We start from the raw sequence: 20065 nt of genomic DNA on the forward strand, positions 1-20065 counted from the left end.
TAGATAAGGATGCTTCATTAAGAAGACCCCCAACAGCGTGTTTCAGCTTTGCCCAGGCACAAGAGCACAGGTAATAATGTTATTTTGATGGTTCTAAATGGCCTTAGGTAAGGTTTAATGACAGGCCTTGGGCAGCGCTAAGAGATAACAAAACCAGCATCACAAAAGGTCTCGGGCATCTCTCCAGGCATGGCTGGGCAGGAGCAGTGTGTGTGTGTGTGTGTGAGTGAGTACCTATCAGAGGCTCCTCATGTGGCTGGGGACCATCCTTGACTGGATTAGCAGTTTGCTCCCACTCATGCTACATACAGCATCTACACGCAACCTACCTAAGTGCCAGCGAGCATAACTCTATTCAATACAACTCTATTCTCAATTCTTCAGATTGCTTTGATTTTTTATTTAAAAATATCATCCAAGCATTTACAGAGTAGGAAAACAAATCAATCTATGCAACTGTTATAGGGATACTTCAGGATTTTGGCAATGAGGCCCTTTATCTACATCCCCAGAATCCGATGAACTTGTGGATGCCAGTTTTATGTCTCCGAGTCCAGTACGAAGGAAGTTAGCATTGGCTTACAAAACTACCTCTAGCTAGCGCAATGACGGGAAGGCTATGGGTATCTGCTAGCATGCTAGCTAGAAGATACCCATAGCCTTCCAGTCATTGCGCTAGCATCACTTAGAAAATGCCTTCAAACTGCACACAGAGACATAAAACGGTATCCACAAGTTCATCTGACTCTGGTGAAGTAGAGAAAGGGTTTCGTTGCCAAAACCCACAAGTATCCCTTCAACAGCCTTTACAGAAAATGAAGAAATATATTCATTTTTACTCATAGAATTGTACAAACAAGGAAAGAAAAGAGTGTGAGAGGCCAGAGGGGTTGGAGGTTGACAGTGTTCAGCAGACCCTGATAACCTCCCTGGGTAGTAGTCCTGGCTGAGTGACAGCAGAGTTAACCAATTAGAGGTTCTGAGAACGGTCCGACCCGCTCATGTGACGGACAGTCTGAGTTCTATGTTGTTACTTCTGTGTCTTCATAATACAGTCAAGAGTTCTATGCCAGTGTTTCTCAACCTTATTTGTGACAGGGACCAGAAAACTGTTTACATTATAACTAGCACTTAAGAACGGACTAAATCAAGATCAGTTAACCATCACAGGGACTGGTGAGCAACAGCTAAGGGACCAGTGCCGGTCCCCATAAAACAATATCCTCATAAGACCGTCAGATCTCTATGCTGTTTCTCCTGTGATATCCGCTGTGTCTCTGTAATGCTCTATGTGGTCTTGATTCCCTCGAAACCACAGAACTTCCAGCGTTTCTCCAGGCTGGCACCCACCCCTGTCAGCTCCTGTCTGAATGTACAGGGCAGCCGACCCAGTAGAGCCCCCACCTGTCCGGTGTTTATCTGAAACACACACACACACACACTATAAATACAGATTTGATACATACACTGACACACATCCACAGATACAATCACAATACAAACGTAACACACAGATTTGATACACACTCCTACAAACTCAAAGAGCCCCACATCTCAGATGAACTGATCTGAGTGACAAACGCCAACACCAACACAATACTCATCACAAACACACACCTACATATGCATATAGCATCACTTTCAAAAGGTGAGATTACACCAAACAATGACAGCAGGAAGCACTGTATACAAAGAAAACACATTTGTAAGAACCAGATGGGTAAAACCCTGTCAGTATGTATTAAACACTATATCATGAAGATGTCAATGGTGTGTCATCTTTAACAATGTAGTAGTGAATCATGAACACAGTAGATAAGTAGAGAGTAATGTAGTTAGTGGAGAATCCAGTGATGACTGTTGACAAAGCTCTGTGGACTTGTTGTGTGGTGTTACAGAGAAGCAGCGTGGGAACAAACACACCTTCAGACCTTAATGGAAAACCCAAACGGAGAAAAAAGGAATGAGTCAGTGTGTTGATGAGTGCAGAGAGGTTTTAATGAGCTGGTGGTGAGAGTGGTCAAACAATAAATAAGAGGGCCTCCTCATGGAGGTAGCAGTAAGAGTAGTCATGTCTGAGGGCCTCCTCATGGAGGTAGCAGTAAGAGTAGTTATGTCTGAGGGCCTCCTCATGGAGGTAGCAGTAGTCATGTCTGAGGGCCTCCTCATGGAGGTAGCAGAAAGAGTAGTCATGTCTGAGGGCCTCCTCATGGAGGTGGCAGTAAGAGTAGTCATGTCTGAGGGCTTCCTCATGGAGGTGGCAGTAAGAGTAGTCATGTCTGAGGGCCTCCTCATGGAGGTGGCAGTAAGAGTAGTCATGTCTGAGGGCCTCCTCATGGAGGTAGCAGTAAGAGTGGCCATATAGTATATCTGAAGGCCTCCTTGCGGAGGTGTCAATGAGTGTGGTGGTCATATGTGGAGGAGAGAAAATAACAGAATCAATCTGACAGTCGAGAGCAGAGGAGTGCTGAGGTCCCAGAAAGGCCCCTGAGGAACCCGACATGTGGAGACGGGTGTTTTAGCGAAGAGTCAGAATAAATAAAACCGCTCTGCTTCATCAGGGAGAGACAGGAAGGATCCAGATGTAACAGGTCTCAGTGTCCAGGGAAATCACACTGAGACACTTCCACAAGAGCACTGGGAGATAGAGATATCCTATATTCATGTCTATAGTACTGTAGCACTGGGAGATACAGAGATATCCTATATTCATGTCTATAGTACTGTAGCAGTGGGAAATAAAGAGATATATCCTATATTCATGTCTATAGTACTGTAGCACTGGGAGATATAGATATCCTATATTCATGTCTATAGTACTGTAGCACTGGGAGATACAGAGATATCCTATATTCATGTCTATAGTACTGTAGCACTGAGGAGATAGAGATATCCTATATTAATGTCTATAGTATTGTAGCACTGAGAGATACAGAGATATCCTATATTCATGTATATAGTACTGTAGCACTGAGAGATACAGAGACATCCTATATTCATGTCTATAGTACTGTAGCACAGAGATAGAGATATCCTATATTCATGTCTATAGTACTGTAGCACTGGGAGATATCCTATATTCATGTCTATAGTACTGTAGCACTGGGAGATATCCTATATTCATGTCTATAGTACTGTAGCACTGGGAGATACAGAGAGATATCCTATATTCATGTCTATAGTACTGTAGCACTGAGATATACAGAGATATAAGATATTCAGGTCTATGGTACTGTAGCTAAGGGAGATACAGAGAGATATCCCATATTCATGTCTATGGTACTGTAGCTAAGGGAGATACAGAGAGATATCCCATATTCATGTCTATGGTACTGTAGCTAAGGGAGATACAGAGAGATATCCTATATTCATGTCTATGGTACTGTAGCTACAGTGCCATGCGAAAGTATTCGGCCCCCTTGAACTTTGCGACCTTTTGCCACATTTCAGGCTTCAAACAAAGATATAAAACTGTATTTTTTTGTGAAGAATCAACAACAAGTGGGACACAATCATGAAGTGGAACGACATTTATTGGATATGTCAAACTTCTTTAACAAATCAAAAACTGAAAAATTGGGCGTGCAAAATTATTCAGCCCCTTTACTTTCAGTGCAGCAAACTCTCTCCAGAAGTTCAGTGAGGATATCTGAATGATCCAATGTTGACCTAAATGACTAATGATGATAAATACAATCCACCTGTGTGTAATCAAGTCTCCGTATAAATCCACATGCACTGTGATAGACTCAGAGGTCCGTTAAAAGCGCAGAGAGCATCATGAAGAACAAGGAACACACCAGGCAGGTCCGAGATACTGTTGTGAAGAAGTTTAAAGCCGGATTTGGATACAAAAAGATTTCCCAAGCTTTAAACATCCCAAGGAGCACTGTGCAAGCGATAATATTGAAATGGAAGGAGTATCAGACCACTGCAAATCTACCAAGACCTGGCCGTCCCTCTAAACTTTCAGCTCATACAAGGAGAAGACTGATCAGAGATGCAGCCAAGAGGCCCATGATCACTCTGGATGAACTGCAGAGATCTACAGCTGAGGTGGGAGACTCTGTCCATAGGACAACAATCAGTCGTATATTGCACAAATCTGGCCTTTATGGAAGAGTGGCAAGAAGAAAGCCATTTCTTAAAGATATCCATAAAAAGTGTCGTTTAAAGTTTGCCACAAGCCACCTGTGAGACACACCAAACATGTGGAAGAAGGTGCTCTGGTCAGATGAAACCAAAATTGAACTTTTTGGCAACAATGCAAAACGTTATGTTTGGCGTAAAAGCAACACAGCTCATCACCCTGAACACACCATCCCCACTGTCAAACATGGTGGTGGCAGCATCATGGTTTGGGACTGCTTTTCTTCAGCAGGGACAGGGAAGATGGTTAAAATTGATGGGAAGATGGATGGAGCCAAATACAGGACCATTCTGGAAGAAAACCTGATGGAGTCTTAAAAAGACCTGAGACTGGGACGGAGATTTGTCTTCCAACAAGACAATGATCCAAAACATAAAGCAAAATCTACAATGGAATGGTTCAAAAATAAACATATCCAGGTGTTAGAATGGCCAAGTCAAAGTCCAGACCTGAATCCAATCGAGAATCTGTGGAAAGAACTGAAAACTGCTGTTCACAAATGCTCTCCATCCAACCTCACTGAGCTCGAGCTGTTTTGTAAGGAGGAATGGGAAAAAATGTCAGTCTCTCGATGTGCATAACTGATAGAGACATACCCCAAGCGACTTACAGCTGTAATCGCAGCAAAAGGTGGCGCTACAAAGTATTAACTTAAGGGGGCTGAATAATTTTGCACGCCCAATTTTTCAGTTTTTGATTTGTTAAAAAAGTTTGAAATATCCAATAAATGTCGTTCCACTTCATGATTGTGTCCCACTTGTTGTTGATTCTTCACAAAAAAATACAGTTTTATATCTTTAAGGGGGCCGAATACTTTCGCAAGGCACTGTAAGGGAGATACAGAGAGATATCCTATATTCATGTCTATAGTACTGTAGCTAAGGGAGATACAGAGAGATATCCTATATGCATGTCTATAGTACTGTAGCTAAGGGAGATACCATTCCAGTGTTTAATTGCTGTATTGTAATTACTTCGCCACCATGGCCTATTTATTTCCTTATCTTACCTCATTTGCACTCACTGTATATAGACTTTTTATTTTCTTTTGTTCTACTGTATTATTGACTGTATGTTTTGTTTATTCCATGTGTAACTCTGTGTTGTTGTATGTGTCAAATTGCTATGCTTTCTCTTGGCCAGGTCGCAGTTGCAAATGAGAACTTGTTCTCAACTAGCCTACCTGGTTAAATAAAGGTGAGAAAAAAAATAGAGAGATGTCCTATATTCATGTATATCTCCCTTAGCTACGAGTGGAGAGTGGGACTTTTCATTAACGCCAACTCTAACCCGAGCCTCAGCATTATGAGGGCCCTGCCTGCACCAGGGGGATCAAATTAGATGAGCAGGGTCTGGCTGCACGATGGGGCTCTGCTGTCACAAGGGGATGATTCAAATTGCATTAGGGGGAGGCTGCTTGCACCAGGGGGCTCCAACTGCATTGTGGGGCCTTGGCATACATCGGGCCCATATGTCAGCGCAGTAGGGATGCTTAGTCCATGTTTGTGCTGGGTATGTGGTGCCAGGACGGCTCTATTGCTGAACTGGCTGTGTTGTGTGTGTTGTGACAGCCCTGAATTTGTCTGAACCATCAGTGCTTCCCCTTTAACTCCCTATTAAATGGCCAGCATCAGCTGTGCAAAAAATGGTTGTGAAGGTGGAACGAATGAGGAAGTGTGCAACCCTTGTTTCCCGAAGCTCCTCTACTCCGTTAGTTTTGTGGTATTTATAAAGTGTGCTTTGTAGCCGTGTCTCAGAATAACCAGGATCCACACATTTCTTCCTTTGAACTACTCATCTCAGTCGGTCTCCACTGTTTCTCCGTGGAGATCCGTTGATGGATTTGACTGGATTGAATGACTACAACCTTTTCCAACCGGTATTTAATTTGTTTTACACCATGTTGGGTTATGTGTTTGTCCTTTGTATTGGTGTAGACTTGACAGACCAGATGGGACTCATTCCCTCACAAACAAAAGGGAGAAATCAATATTTTCTCTGGTAGGTACGACCTACCTGGCACCCCTACAAACAATAACCTCAAGTCAAAACCATTACAGTGTGTGTGTGCCAGCAGTACCTTGGTGTCCAGCTGCTGTAGGTAAGAGAAGATGTATTCGATGCTGGCTCCAAACGGGTGGACATGGAGGAACGTAGAGATGATCCCTGAGGAAGAACAAACAGACATCAATACAGCTGTCAATCAAACTGGAATACCATATTAACATGTAGTTTAATTCTCTACAACTACAACCCTACAATCATATGTACAAACACCTAAATTCAGTCAGTGTTGATTTACCCATCTGTCCAAAATGAAAACCAGCGAGAAGCTCACATTCAAGAGACCTCTCGTCAACTCATGCTGTCTGACTGATGAAATGCATCTGGACTCTTCAAGTGTGTGTCTTCTCCAAAGCAATCCCAGCTCTATGGAAGACTCTTGTGTTTGAACAGTCCAGATTAAGATAAGTGTTTAATGAGGACTTTGACACTGCTTTCTACATTAAAGCTTCTCTGATCAGAGCACCATGGGGCTTCACACACACACACCACCAGCATGTTTTTCTCTCTCATCAATTTCAACGATAACATCTGTTATCAGATCATCCACTAGTGATAATCCTGAACCTCTGTGTAATAATATATTATAGTACACTGAGGAGCCAGCTCAAAAAACACAGGAAAAAGTCAAATTTATATCCCCATATGAATCAGTCGCATCTTCCTCAGGCATTTTACTACTTGTTTCTAGCCTTAAGCATGGCAGAGTTATGCGTCGTGACCCCTAGGTTGGAACCCCTGCTCTAGAAGGGATAAAGCAGTTGAAGATGCAGACTCTTCATGAGTTCACTTAGGAGCCAATGTCCCCTTTTCCCTGTGGTGCTACCTTCAATTAATCTTCAAACAAAATGTAATGTAGAGCGATTCTGGCAGAGAGAACACCCAGAATCCTCACCAGCCGTCGCTGCTGAGAGGTCAGAGTGGGCCGGCATGGAGGGAGGGAGCGGAACGCCCCATTGGCTACACAACTACCTCTGAGCCAATCATATGATCATTCTGGCATGACACCACTGTGGGACAGGACAGGTAACTCCCACTAACACACAAAATGTGCATCTTGCCATCTGGCACAGGCCTACACGTAACTCTACAACTCCTTTCCCTTGTAACTCCACAAGACCTCAATTTCAGAAAAACTTTTTGATCCAGGACCAACCATTCCCTGTGAAGGTACGCTCCACTGAAATGGAGAATGTGCCAGAAGGCTGTGGTGATTAGAAACAGTCGAGGTGCTGAAGGCCTCAGTCAACCAGCCAATTAAAACGTGTGAACCCGCCCAGAGAACTGGGAATAAACTGGGGAGAAAAAACAGGCTTTCCACAAATAACCTGCTAAATGATTGAGGTTGATGAAAGTTTCTCTAAAAATAACCTGTTCAATTAGCAAAAAGTGTACCAACAATCAGAGCCTCTCTGCCAGAGTGGACAGCGCAAGGGGAATGTTCTCCTCTGTACATACGAAGCCCTGCGTGTTGTACGTACCAACACGCAGGGCTTCTCCCTCAGAGTTGACAGGACTTGTGGGAATCTACTCCTGTACTAATGTTAGGGTAACATAACGTCATACTACTGTTATAAGCCTAGTAACGTTATAGTTATGTTAGGTGAATGCACCCACTAGCTGGGCCTCTCAGAGTGGACTGGACTGGACTGGGGGGGGTCTACTCCTTTATAGTTAGGTTAGCACAACATTGTTACAATGTTGAAGTAAGGTTATTGTAATTTTAGGTGAACTTACCAACTAGCAAGGCCTCTCTCTCAGAGTAAACCGGACTAGAAGGAATCTTCTCTGGGGGCAAACTCTCCTTCTCCTGACTGCAGGAAACCACTTCTAATGCTGTCGCCTCCTACAGGACAAGAGGAGAAAACACAGACTGGTAGATGATGCCCGCCTGCCCACACACAAGCAATCAGTGCTCAGCAGCCATGATGACGCACCACACAACAACAGACAGATGCAGTGGAAGAAGAGGGGAGTCAAAGGCAGGGAGATCATTCAGAGAGGAGATGGTAATAGTTCTACCAGAGGAAGGAGGGAGAGAGAGAGATGGGAGTGTTAGCGATGCTAATGATGAAGCTGTTGTTTACTGTGGGCCTCTGACAGGCTGGAGGGAGGGAGGGTCGGGTATGTGTGTGGGCTCTAGGGTTGCCAACTGTCCCGTATTAGTCCCTTATATTGGGCTAAATTGGTTTGTCCCATACAGGACCTCCCTTGTCCTGTATATTCATCCAATCACAGTATAGTGTCAATGCGCCAATTCCTGCAAAGTAATTTCGGTCGGTTTGGCAGATCAAGGAAATATGGATAAACCTGCAAAGAAGAAAAGACTGTGCAGCTACAACAAACAATGGGAAGCAACAAAATACATGGGTTAAGCCCCGTCAGTGGTGACTCAATAAAATCTTTCTGTACTTTATGCCGTTGGGAATTCTCAATTGGCCATGGAGGGGAGAATGACCTAGCATGCATCCATAGAAATGCACAAGGCCACGCTAGCTAAAGGTGCTACTGTAGCAATATCGGTGCATTCTTCGTGACGGCAAGTTAAGCCTCTTTTCCATTTGAAATGTTTTTGTTGTTTTGTTTTAAAGGTTCAAATTGTGATTGCTTTGATCATTTATTTTGAGGTTTATTCACATAAGTTTACACAATTAAACAGTTTTAGTAAAGCTATAGACTAAATGGAATATAAACATGTTTTGCCTTTCCAATTGGAAAAGAATATACACTGTTCCTTATTTGGTAGTGAGAAAGTTGGCAACCCTAGTGGGCGCTGACCTATCGTTACAGTCGTGGAGGCCCTTCTGACTTGGCTTGTCCTCACTATTTTATTCTGTGTGTGTGTGATGAGACAAGCCCTTGATTTCCTAACCCAGTTGTGTCGGGTTGATTAATCCTGCGACAAATAAAGTCCTCCTGCACTGGATTGGTCTGTAATGATCTGTCATGTCACTGGAAGAGGAGAGAAAGTGAGGAACAGAGAAACAGATACAGGGAGAAGTAGAGGATCACATCTCTTTTCCACTTACACTGACTTGATCAGCACTCTCTTCGCTCCCTCTGTCATCTTGCGGTGATGTCTCCAGCTAGAGTCAATTATAAAAATGAGAAAAGCCGTCAGTGTCTAACATTCACATTCTTATTTAAACAGACAGGCATGTGGAGCGGCAGGTAGCCAAGCGGTTAAGAGCGTTGGGCCAGTAACCGAAAGGTCGCTGGTTCAAATCTCCGAGCCGACAAGGTGCTCTGTCATGTCACTGGAAGAGAGTGAGGAACTAGGGAATAGAGAGGGTTGGAGAGGCTCATCTCTTTTCCACTTACATTGACTTGATCAGCACTCTCCTCGCTCCCTCTGTCATCTCGCGGTGATGTCTCCAGCTAGAGTCAATTATACAAATGAGAAAAGCCGTCACTGACAATCATGTCACACACCCATGCAAACAGACAGACACACTCACAAACGTACAGACACACTTTCTCCTCTGGCAAGACCACTATATAACACCGTGAAGGAGAGGTCAACATCACATATACAAGCCCTGAATAGTTTGAGTGAGTATGTTGTAAGGTGCAATCAGATATAGAATCAGATAAGATCAAGCAGAGACATATAGTACATATTAATCTGTGTTCTTTCCATGACTAAGAACCAAACATAATTGGATGTCAAAATGTCCTCTGTTCATAACTGGTATTCACACAGTGAGTGGTGTGTATCTCCATTTTCTATTAAAATGGTTAAGACACCCTGTTTCAGTGGTCCTAGATGAAGCCCGACTCAGTGGTCCTAGATGAAGCCCGACTCAGTGGCCCTAGATGAAGCCCGACTCAGTGGCCCTAGATGAAGCCCGACTCAGTGGTCCTAGATGAAGCCCGACTCAGTGGCCCTAGATGAAGCCCGACTCAGTGGCCCTAGATGAAGCCCGACTCAGTGGCCCTAGATGAAGCCCGACTCAGTGGCCCTAGATGAAGCCCGACTCAGTGGCCCTAGATGAAGCCCGACTCAGTGGCCCTAGATGAAGCCCGACTCAGTGGTCCTAGATGAAGCCCGACTCAGTGGCCCTAGACGAAGCCCGACTCAGTGGCCCTAGACGAAGCCCGACTCAGTGGCCCTAGACGAAGCCCGACTCAGTGGCCCTAGACGAAGCCCGACTCAGTGGCCCTAGACGAAGCCCGACTCAGTGGCCCTAGACGAAGCCCGACTCAGTGGCCCTAGACGAAGCCCGACTCAGTGGCCCTAGACGAAGCCCGACTCAGTGGCCCTAGACGAAGCCCGACTCAGTGGCCCTAGACGAAGCCCGACTCAGTGGCCCTAGACGAAGCCCGACTCAGTGGCCCTAGACGAAGCCCGACTCAGTGGCCCTAGACGAAGCCCGACTCAGTGGCCCTAGACGAAGCCCGACTCAGTGGCCCTAGACGAAGCCCGACTCAGTGGCCCTAGACGAAGCCCGACTCAGTGGCCCTAGACGAAGCCCGACTCAGTGGCCCTAGACGAAGCCCGACTCAGTGGCCCTAGACGAAGCCCGACTCAGTGGCCCTAGACGAAGCCCGACTCAGTGGCCCTAGACGAAGCCCGACTCAGTGGCCCTAGACGAAGCCCGACTCAGTGGCCCTAGACGAAGCCCGACTCAGTGGCCCTAGACGAAGCCCGACTCAGTGGCCCTAGACGAAGCCCGACTCAGTGGCCCTAGATGAAGCCCGACTCAGTGGCCCTAGATGAAGCCCGACTCAGTGGCCCTAGATGAAGCCCGACTCAGTGGCCCTAGATGAAGCCCGACTCAGTGGCCCTAGACGAAGCCCGACTCAGTGGCCCTAGACGAAGCCCGACTCAGTGGCCCTAGATGAAGCCCGACTCAGTGGCCCTAGATGAAGCCTGACTCAGTGGCCCTAGATGAAGCCCGACTCAGTGGCCCTAGATGAAGCCCAACTCAGTGGCCCTAGATGAAGCCCGACTCAGTGGCCCTAGATGAAGCCCGACTCAGTGGCCCTAGATGAAGCCCGACTCAGGTCTAAAATGACAAATGAACAAAGTCAATGAAACAACTAGCCAAGCGGCTACGGGAGGCAGAGGAGAGAAAATGTGTCTCGATTGGAAAAGAAGAAATCAAATATGGACCACGCACCATTAGACTCTCTCATATCAGTATTATCTTTATCCAATTAAGTAGCTGATTGAACAGGAATGTCATGCTCTTGTCAACCCTCCCACTGAAATCCTGCTCAGCCAACGTTATCCCATGAGCAACACAAGCATTAACAGTATATAACACCTGCGGGTATATTTTGGCATTGGCGGGCAAGATGTATATCTCACCAGGCACGTTGGTAGGTGGTCAGGACTTCATGGTGAGCTTTATGAGCATGTCACTCGCATGTGTGAATAAAAAGTCAAGTAAGATCACATTTATAGTAAAATAAATGCTGCAGTTGCTGTTTTGAGTCATAGCTGCTAAATGAATCACCCAAAGTCAAATAATTACGAATCCTGCATAGCCTATTCTATGTCGCGCTGCAACACTGCCTGACTGGGGGCTGTGCGCATGTGAAGAGCTGAGTGAAAGATCCATTTTTAGAAGCCCTGCGCACAGGCATAAACGCTGGTCTAATTTACTTGAAACTAAAGCAAGGTTTTGTCCTTGTGTTTCTTGGCTATTTACATTGTTTTGTTTACAAGTTAGGTTATTTTTCTATATTTGAGTTTCAACTGCTAGAGAAGAAAAGACAACACTTCTACTAGTCACGACACAATCTTACAGGCACAAACATGAGCGACTCGAGTGTTTCTACCACCGTAACCTTCCGCCCTTAAAGGGGCAGGTGAAAATTTGTCTCATCTATGATATTTTGTTTAAAACAAAACATTTAATTATTCACTATACCACATTAGTTACTAGTAAAATTTGTTTTAGAAACATTATCAAGTATACTCATGTTTTTTGTTATATTTTGGCTGGTAAAAAAATCTGAGTGGCTCAGATTTTTTAAAACTACCTGCCACAATGGATGGTGGACCACAAAGAATATTGAAGCAACATCTCAAGACATCAGTCAAGAAGTTAAAGCTTGGTCGCAAATGGGTCTTCCAAATGGACAATGACCCCAAGCATACTTCCAAAGTTGTGGCAAAATGGCTTAAGGACAACAAAGTCAAGGTATTGGAGTGGCCATCACAAAGCCCTGACCTCAATCCCATAGAAAATGTGTGAGCAGAACTGAAAATGTGTGAGCAGAACTGAAAAAGCGTGTGCGAGCAAGGAGGCCTACAAACCTGACTCAGTTACACCAACTCTGTCAGGAGGAATGGGCCAAAATTCACCCAACTTATTGTGGGAAGCTTGTGGAAGGCTACCCGAAATGTTTGAAGTTAAACAATTTAAAGGCAATGCTACCAAATACTAATTGAGTGTATGTAAACTTCTGACCCACTGGGAATGTGATGAAAGAAATAAAAGCTGAAATAAATAATTCTCTACTATTATTCTGACATTTCACATTCTTAAAATAAAGTGGTGATCCTAACTGACATAAGACAGGGGATTTTTACTAGGATTAGGAATTGTGAAAAACTGAGTTTAAATGTATTTGGCTAAGGTACATGTAAATATATGAAAAAGTTTTAGCCTGTGCGATGGCACAGTGCCATAAACATCGTGACAGATGGTAAATGTAATATGCTATGTCAGTTTACAGAGGCTGGTTTAGTTTAAAGAAAGAAGCTAGCCAGATAAAGAGGTGGTGAGTCTAGTAGATAGTTTGAAGAGTCTAGTTTGATGTAAAGATGATTGAGACGTCCTTCTCTATATACAGTGCATTTGGAAAGTATTCAGACTGGAGATGCACCGATACTTTCCTTGACATATAAAGAAAATGATAATTTTACCGGCCTTTTAAGCATTCTAGTACAGTCAGACAGTTGAAACACACACACACACAGACCAAAAAGTTATTTTGTTGGCATTTCCATGTCCCCATTACCAGTAAAACATAATCAAAACCTATTTCTTTCACTTACTTGCTGTGCTGTTTCATTGTTAATTTGTTCAGTCTCAACCAGCATTTCATCATACATGATAAGCAGTGAAGTTTCAGCTGTCTGTCTGTCCATGGCCTCTCTTGCTCGGTGCGCACTGTCACTGTGTCCGTTTCCATCTTGTCCAGCTGTCTAACATTTCACGTAAACCCTGTTTCTTGTCTGCATCCAAGTAGTGGTCTTTGTACCTATCATCGAGTATGGTGGCAACACAGTAGAGGCTCAGAGAGAATGCCACCGAATCGCTTGTTCACAGCCTCTGGTAAAGTAGTTTTCCAAGTTAACCCAATGGTCTGTGTTGGCATTTTGGTTGAGCAGGCATTTCAATGTCATGACAGGGTATCACGTCTGCTGCAGATGCGGTTGAGCTAATTACTCGAGTCAGTTGCTCAAATGGCGCTAGGAGTGTTCATGTTTCAAACATGTTCTCAAATGCCATTGAAATGGCAGAAGCAGTATGAGAACCAGCACATTCTTGAGCATGCAATACGGCTTTCCTCAGTACAAAATCCTCGTTGACCCACTGAGCTGTCAGACTCATAATGCTCATGGGGATGACATCGCTGGTCCAAATGTCAGTCGTGAAGCGAATAGCGATGATGCTCATGGATGTATTTCAACAATACTGTGTAACTCCGGTAGGGCAACATCTGAAAAATAGCGCCTACTTGGTAGTGTGTACAGGTGCTTGACCAATCGGCGAAAGCCAACATCATCCACGACAAAGAACGGTTGATTGTCAAGGGCAATGAATTCCATTATCTTGGTGTTAATGGATTTCACCTTTGAGTTGTCTCGCTGAAATGTTCCTAATCTTTCAAATGACTGCTCGATCCACAGAGCAGACATTGTGGGCTAGGTTAGGAATGCTGTGTTGCACGTGTAGTGCTATATTTTTTATACAGGTATGCACGTCAGCTTTGACATCGTTTTTTGCACATCGGCGTTAAACTAGACATTGGGCCGATGCCGATGTTGGCATTTTTAGCTAATATCGGCTGATTCCAATATATTGTGCATCCATAATTCAGACCCTTTGACGTTTTCCACATTTCGTTATGTTACAGCCTTATTCTAAAATTGATTAAATAAAAAATTGTTCTCAAACTTCATACAATATATCATGACAAAGCGAAAACAGGTATTCAGAATTTTTTGCAAAAAAAATAAAATAGAAATACATCATTATTCAGACCCTGTGCTATGAGACTCGAAATTTAACACAGGTGCATCTTGTTTCCACTGATCATCCTTGAGATGTTTCTATAACCTGATTAGAGTCCACCTGTGGTAAATTCAATTGATTGGACATGATTTGGAAATGAACACACCTGTCTATATAAGGTCCCACAGTTGACAGTGCATGTCAGAGCAAAAACCAAGCCATGAGGTCGAAGGAATTGTCCGTAGAGCTCCGAGACAGGATTGTGTCGAGGCACAGATCTGGGGAAGGGTACCAAAAAATGTCTGCAGCATTGAAGGTCCCCAATAACACAGTGGCCTCCCTCATTCTTAAATTGAAGAAGTTTGGAACCACCAAGACTCATCCAAAAGCTTGCCGCCCAGCCAGACTGAGCAATCAGGGGAGAAGGGCCTTGGTCAGGGAGGTGAACAAGAACCCGATTGGTCACTATGACAAAGCTCCAGTTCCTCTGTGGAGATGGGAAAACCTTCCAGAAGGACAACCATCTCTGCAACACTCCACCAATCAGGCCTTTATGGTGGAGTGGCCAGACAGAAGCCCCTCCTCAGTAAAAGGCACATGACAGCCTGCTTGGAGTTTGCAAAAAGGCACCTAAAAACTCTGACCATGGGAAACAAGATTCTCTGGTCTAATAAAACCAAGATTGCCAAGTGTCACGTCTGGAGGAAACTTGGCACTATCCGTAGGGTGACATGGTGGTGGCAGCATCATGCTGTGGGGGTTGTTTTTCAGCTGCAGGAACTGGGAGACTAGTTAGGATCGAGGGAAATATGAAGGTTCACCTTCCAACAGGGCAACGACCCTAAGCACACAGCCAAGACATCGCAGGAGTGGCTTCGGGGCAAGTCTCTGAATGTCCTTGAGTGGCCCAGTCAGAGCCCAAATTTGAACCCGATCGAACATCTCTGGGGACTTAAAAATAGCTGTGCAGCAACGCTCCCCATCCAACCTGACAGAGCTTGAGAGCATCTGCAGAGAAGGGAGAAACTCCCCAAATACAGGTGTGACAAGCTTGTAGCGTCATACCCAAGAAGACCCGAGGCTGTAATCGCTGCCAAAGGTGCTTCCACAAAGTACAGAGTAAAGGGTCTGAATACTTATGTAAATGTGATATCATGCAAAAATGTCTAAAAAACAGTTTTTGCTTTGTCATTACGGAGTAATGTGTGTAGATTGGATTAAATTGATCATTAGAATAAGGCTGTAACGTAACAAAATGTGGAAAAAGTCAAAGGGCTGAATACTTTCTGAATGCTCTGTATGGCATACTACTAAAATGACCTGTCTCTCTCTATATAGAACATTCTATAACCTCTCGCTCTATGGGATTCTAAATTTACTGTTTGAAATCAATGTCTAGTGGGGACACTTCTTTACCACTGTGAGTTGATATTGAAGAATGAAACTAAATAAATAGCAATTCAAGTCTACCATATGGTAATTCCATTTCAAACCACAGGCACCTTTGAAATTAGCCAAGCTGTAAAGTGTTCTTTGAATCTTGCACTATGAGTGTGTTAGGGCCTGTAAAGGGCATGTGTTGTGTGTGTTACTGACCTGTGATGTGTGTGTGTGTGTTACTGACCTGTGGTATGCGTGTTTTCTTCAGACTCTCCAGTCCTTCCTTGAGGCTCTGTACTTGGCTCTCCAGCTGCTGTTTGTCCTCCACACTCTTCTCCAACTCTGCCTCCCTCTGTTTCATTTCTTCACACATCTTCAGCAGTTGCTGCAAACACAAAGGACATACAGTGAGCCACATACAGTATGCTAACTAACCTTTAAAGGGATACTTCAAGGATACCATAAAAATGGTATCCACGAGTCCACCTGACTCTGGGGAAGAAGATAAAGGGCCTCATTGCCAAAATTACAAAGTATCAATTTAAGCTTCTGATACAGAGGCGGCAAAGTTAAGTAGAGATATTATTTTTCGTGACAGCCAATTGGTAGTTAGTCTTGTCCCATCGCTGCAACTCCCGTACGGACTCGGGAGAGGTGAATGTCGAGAGAAATGCGTCCTCTGAAAAACGACCCCGCCAAGCCGCACTGCTTCTTGACACACTGCTCGCTTAACCTAGAAGCCAGCTGCACCAATGTGCCGGAGGAAACACTGTACAGCTGGCAACCGAAGTCAGCGTGTATGCGCCTGGCCATCCACAAGGAGTCACTAGAGCATGATGGGACAAGGACATCCCGGCCGGTCAAACCCTCCCCTAACCCGGACGACGCTGGGACAATTGTGCGCCGCCTCATGGGTCTCCCCGTCGCGGCCGGCACAGCTTGGGATTGAACTCAGGTCTGTAGTGACGTCTCCAGCACTGCGATGCAGTGTCTTAGACCGTTAAGCCACTCAGGAGGCAACTACCGATTTGAACTAGTCTTTAGAGAGAAGACAGATAGCCCCAAATGCTAACTAACACTTAGCTTCTACCACAGACATAGCAAAGTTAGCCACAGATGCTAACTAACCCTTAAGCGTCTGATACAGAGCGGGGCCTAAAATGAACTTTTTGGTCCACCAGCCACTGTGGCAGGGAGATACAAAAACCTATCAGCCACTCAGATTTTTTAGCTGTCAAAATTACACACACAAAAGAAAAAAAACAGATGAGCATGTTTTTAAAACAAATGTATTACTAGTAAGAGCTAATGTGGTATATTGAATAATTACATTTTGTGAGACCTTTTTTACCAAAATGTTCCCCTGCCCCTTAGAGGTGGAATAGGCTATATAGGATTTGTAGTTCTTTGACTTAGTGCAATTCATTTACCAGCGGAAATACTTTGTATACTGCTACTGCAGCATTTATTCGATTAGAAATGTGATCATACTGGACTATTTTTATTCACAAATGAGAGTGAAATGTCTCCATGGTGGAGCCCTGACCACCTGCCAACATGGTTGGTGAAATAGCCAATGTCAATACCAAAATCTACTGTCATTTGGCAGATAGCAGATGTTTATTTCAGGGCCTGGAGAGGGGCACAGTTAGCTACAGATGATACCTAACCCTTAAGACAGAGAAAGCAGTTAGCTACAGATGATACCTAACCCAAGGCACAGTTAGCTACAGATGCTAACTAATCCTTAAGACAGAGAAAGCAGTTAGCTACAGATGATACCTAACCCTTAAGACAGAGAAAGCAGTTAGCTACAGATGATACCTAACCCTTAAGACAGAGAAAGCACAGTTAGCTCCAGATGATACCTAACCCAAGGCACAGTTAGCTACAGATGCTAACTAATCCTTAAGACAGAGAAGACACAGCTACAGATTCTTGCTTACTACAGGCATATGACTCATGCAGGTTATTAACACTTTATCCATCAGCTCCATAGAGGAAACCATGTTAGCCAGCGGTGCTAACCCTTATGTTTCAGGATTTGCCATCGAGTAAGGAACTTTTAGCTTATAGCTTCTCTATGTAGGTCAGAACCATGTAGAAGCTGAAAAGTCCTTTCTCCTTATCCATTTCTTAAAAAACTACATCACAGTCTCAGTTGGGTTTAGGCGGAAATACGCAAGTATTACATGACTCAGAAGTGGAAGAAATTCACAGAACCTGGGCAGAGTCAAATCACCTGCTGATAAAATGTTATGGTAATTTGCCAGAGCCTGCCTGATATCACAATTTAGCACAGAGCAATAAGAAGTATTGGATTTTTGTAATATTTTCATGGCAATGTTGAAACTTGCGTGTTGGAAATGTAATTACCATCTGTCTATTCATATGAGCATGACCGTTGACCACTTGAGGATATTTGATGACCCAGCAGGTGATGGAAGCAACAGATTTCCTGCCTGAGGGTTGTTTAACCAACAGTTTGTTTCCCTGAGGGGGATATTTTATTAGAAACCCCTCCAGCTGGTATTAGTTTGTGTACAGCGTCTAGGTCAGCAGACTGATCAGATTCTAGAATTACTCTTTTCCTGTCAAGTCTCTCTATCCATCCTACTCTGAGTGCATCCCTCTTGCTATCTCTCTCTACGCCTCTCTCTATCCATCCTACTCTCAGAGTGCACCCCTCTTGCTCTCTCTCTACGCCTCTCTCTATCCATCCTACTCTCAGAGTGCACCACTCTTGCTCTCTCTCTCGACGCCTCTCTCTATCCATCCTACTCTCTGAGTGCACCCCTCTTGCTCTCTCTCTATCCATCCTACTCTCAGAGTGCACCCCTCTTGCTCTCTCTCTCTACGCCTCTCTCTATTCCTACTCCCTCTTTCTCAGTGTTGTGTGTGTGTGAGTATGTGTGTGTGAGATTGGGAGGGCAGTTCTCTATCCACCTCTATTAAAAGTCACTTTTCCTCAATACGACTGGTCACCCCAGGAAGCCAAACCAATGGATTATGAGTCTCACCAGCCAGAATCTGCAGGGGTTTAATATCTGTATGGAACCAGGAAATGAAAAATTCCTGTGGAATTGATTAAAAATAAATCCAAAGCAGGAACTGCTGCAAGAAGTTAACTACTGTGGGTATGTCTGGTAGAAGTAGTACCTTCTGCATTCCCTGTAGTGCCTGTTGTAGAAAGGTTAGTTGTTGCTGCCTGATGGTGTCCTCTTCACTGTGTTGTGGAGGTGTGTGTTCTTGGTTTTTGCCCTGCTCCTGCTTCAGCAGCTCCACCTCGTTCCTGTAGGCGTCCAGCTGACAGCGCAGAGAGTCATTCTCTTCCTTTAGGGCCTCCACCTGGGCCACAGGGCCTACACACACACACACACACACACACGAGACATAGAACATCACAACTATCATAACATTGTACTGTATAGACAGCCTTCAAATGTCTGTACTGGTGATCTGAGGACTTACTGTAACTATACTGGAGAGGCTATGAAATCCTAACTTGTCCCATTGGATAGACAGTGTGATGAGAACTACTCATTAAATGCTAACCTGTCCTATTGGACAGACAGGATAGACAGTGTGATGAGAACTACTCATTAAATCCTAACCTGTCCTATTGAACAGACATGAAACAGTGTGATGATAACTACTCATTAAATCCTAACCTGTCCTATTGAACAGACATGAAACAGTGTGATGATAACTACTCATTAAATCCTAACCTGTCCTATTGAACAGACATGAAACAGTGTGATGAGAACCACTCATTAAATCCTAAAATGTCCTGTTGGACAGAGAGGAGACACAGTGTGATGAGAACTACTCAATAAATCCTACAATGTCCTATTGGACAGACAGGATAGACAGTGTGATGAGAACTACTCATTAAATCCTACAATGTCCTATTGGACAGACAGGATAGACAGTGTGATGAGAACTACTCATTAAATCCTAAAATGTCCTATTGGACAGACAGGATAGACAGTGTGATGAGAACTACTCATTAAATCCTAACCTGTCCTATTGAACAGACATGAAACAGTGTAATGAGAACCACTCATTAAATCCTAACCTGTCCTATTGAACAGACATGAAACAGTGTAATGAGAACCACTCATTAAATCCTAAAATGTCCTATTGGACAGAGAAGAGAGACAGTGTGATGAGAACCACTCATTAAATCCTAACCTGTCCTATTGGACAAACATGAAACAGTGTGATGAAAACTGCTCATTAAATCCTAACCTGTCCTATTGGACAGAGAGGAGAC

The 20065-nt window shown here is 44.1% G+C and overlaps 1 protein-coding gene across 5 annotated transcripts in view; it reads right to left on the reverse strand.

The window, feature by feature from the left end:
- Nucleotides 1-379: 379 nt before the first annotated feature.
- Nucleotides 380-20065, reverse strand: part of LOC110488996 (ecto-NOX disulfide-thiol exchanger 2) — a 309872-nt gene continuing 290186 nt past the window's right edge. For all 5 annotated transcript variants that reach the window (XM_036943153.1, XM_036943154.1, XM_036943151.1 and 2 more), the window contains 7 exons: nt 18949-19151; nt 16034-16174; nt 9536-9592; nt 9244-9300; nt 7952-8060; nt 6231-6316; nt 380-1419 (listed from right to left, as the gene is read on the reverse strand). In XM_036943153.1, coding sequence (XP_036799048.1) covers nt 1288-1419; nt 6231-6316; nt 7952-8060; nt 9244-9300; nt 9536-9592; nt 16034-16174; nt 18949-19151 — 785 coding nt within the window. In that variant the 3' untranslated portion in view covers nt 380-1287. The remainder of the gene's footprint in view (nt 1420-6230; nt 6317-7951; nt 8061-9243; nt 9301-9535; nt 9593-16033; nt 16175-18948; nt 19152-20065) is intronic.

Source organism: Oncorhynchus mykiss, chromosome 14 (genome assembly GCF_013265735.2).
Source record: "Oncorhynchus mykiss isolate Arlee chromosome 14, USDA_OmykA_1.1, whole genome shotgun sequence".
Taxonomy (NCBI): Eukaryota; Metazoa; Chordata; class Actinopteri; order Salmoniformes; family Salmonidae; genus Oncorhynchus; species Oncorhynchus mykiss.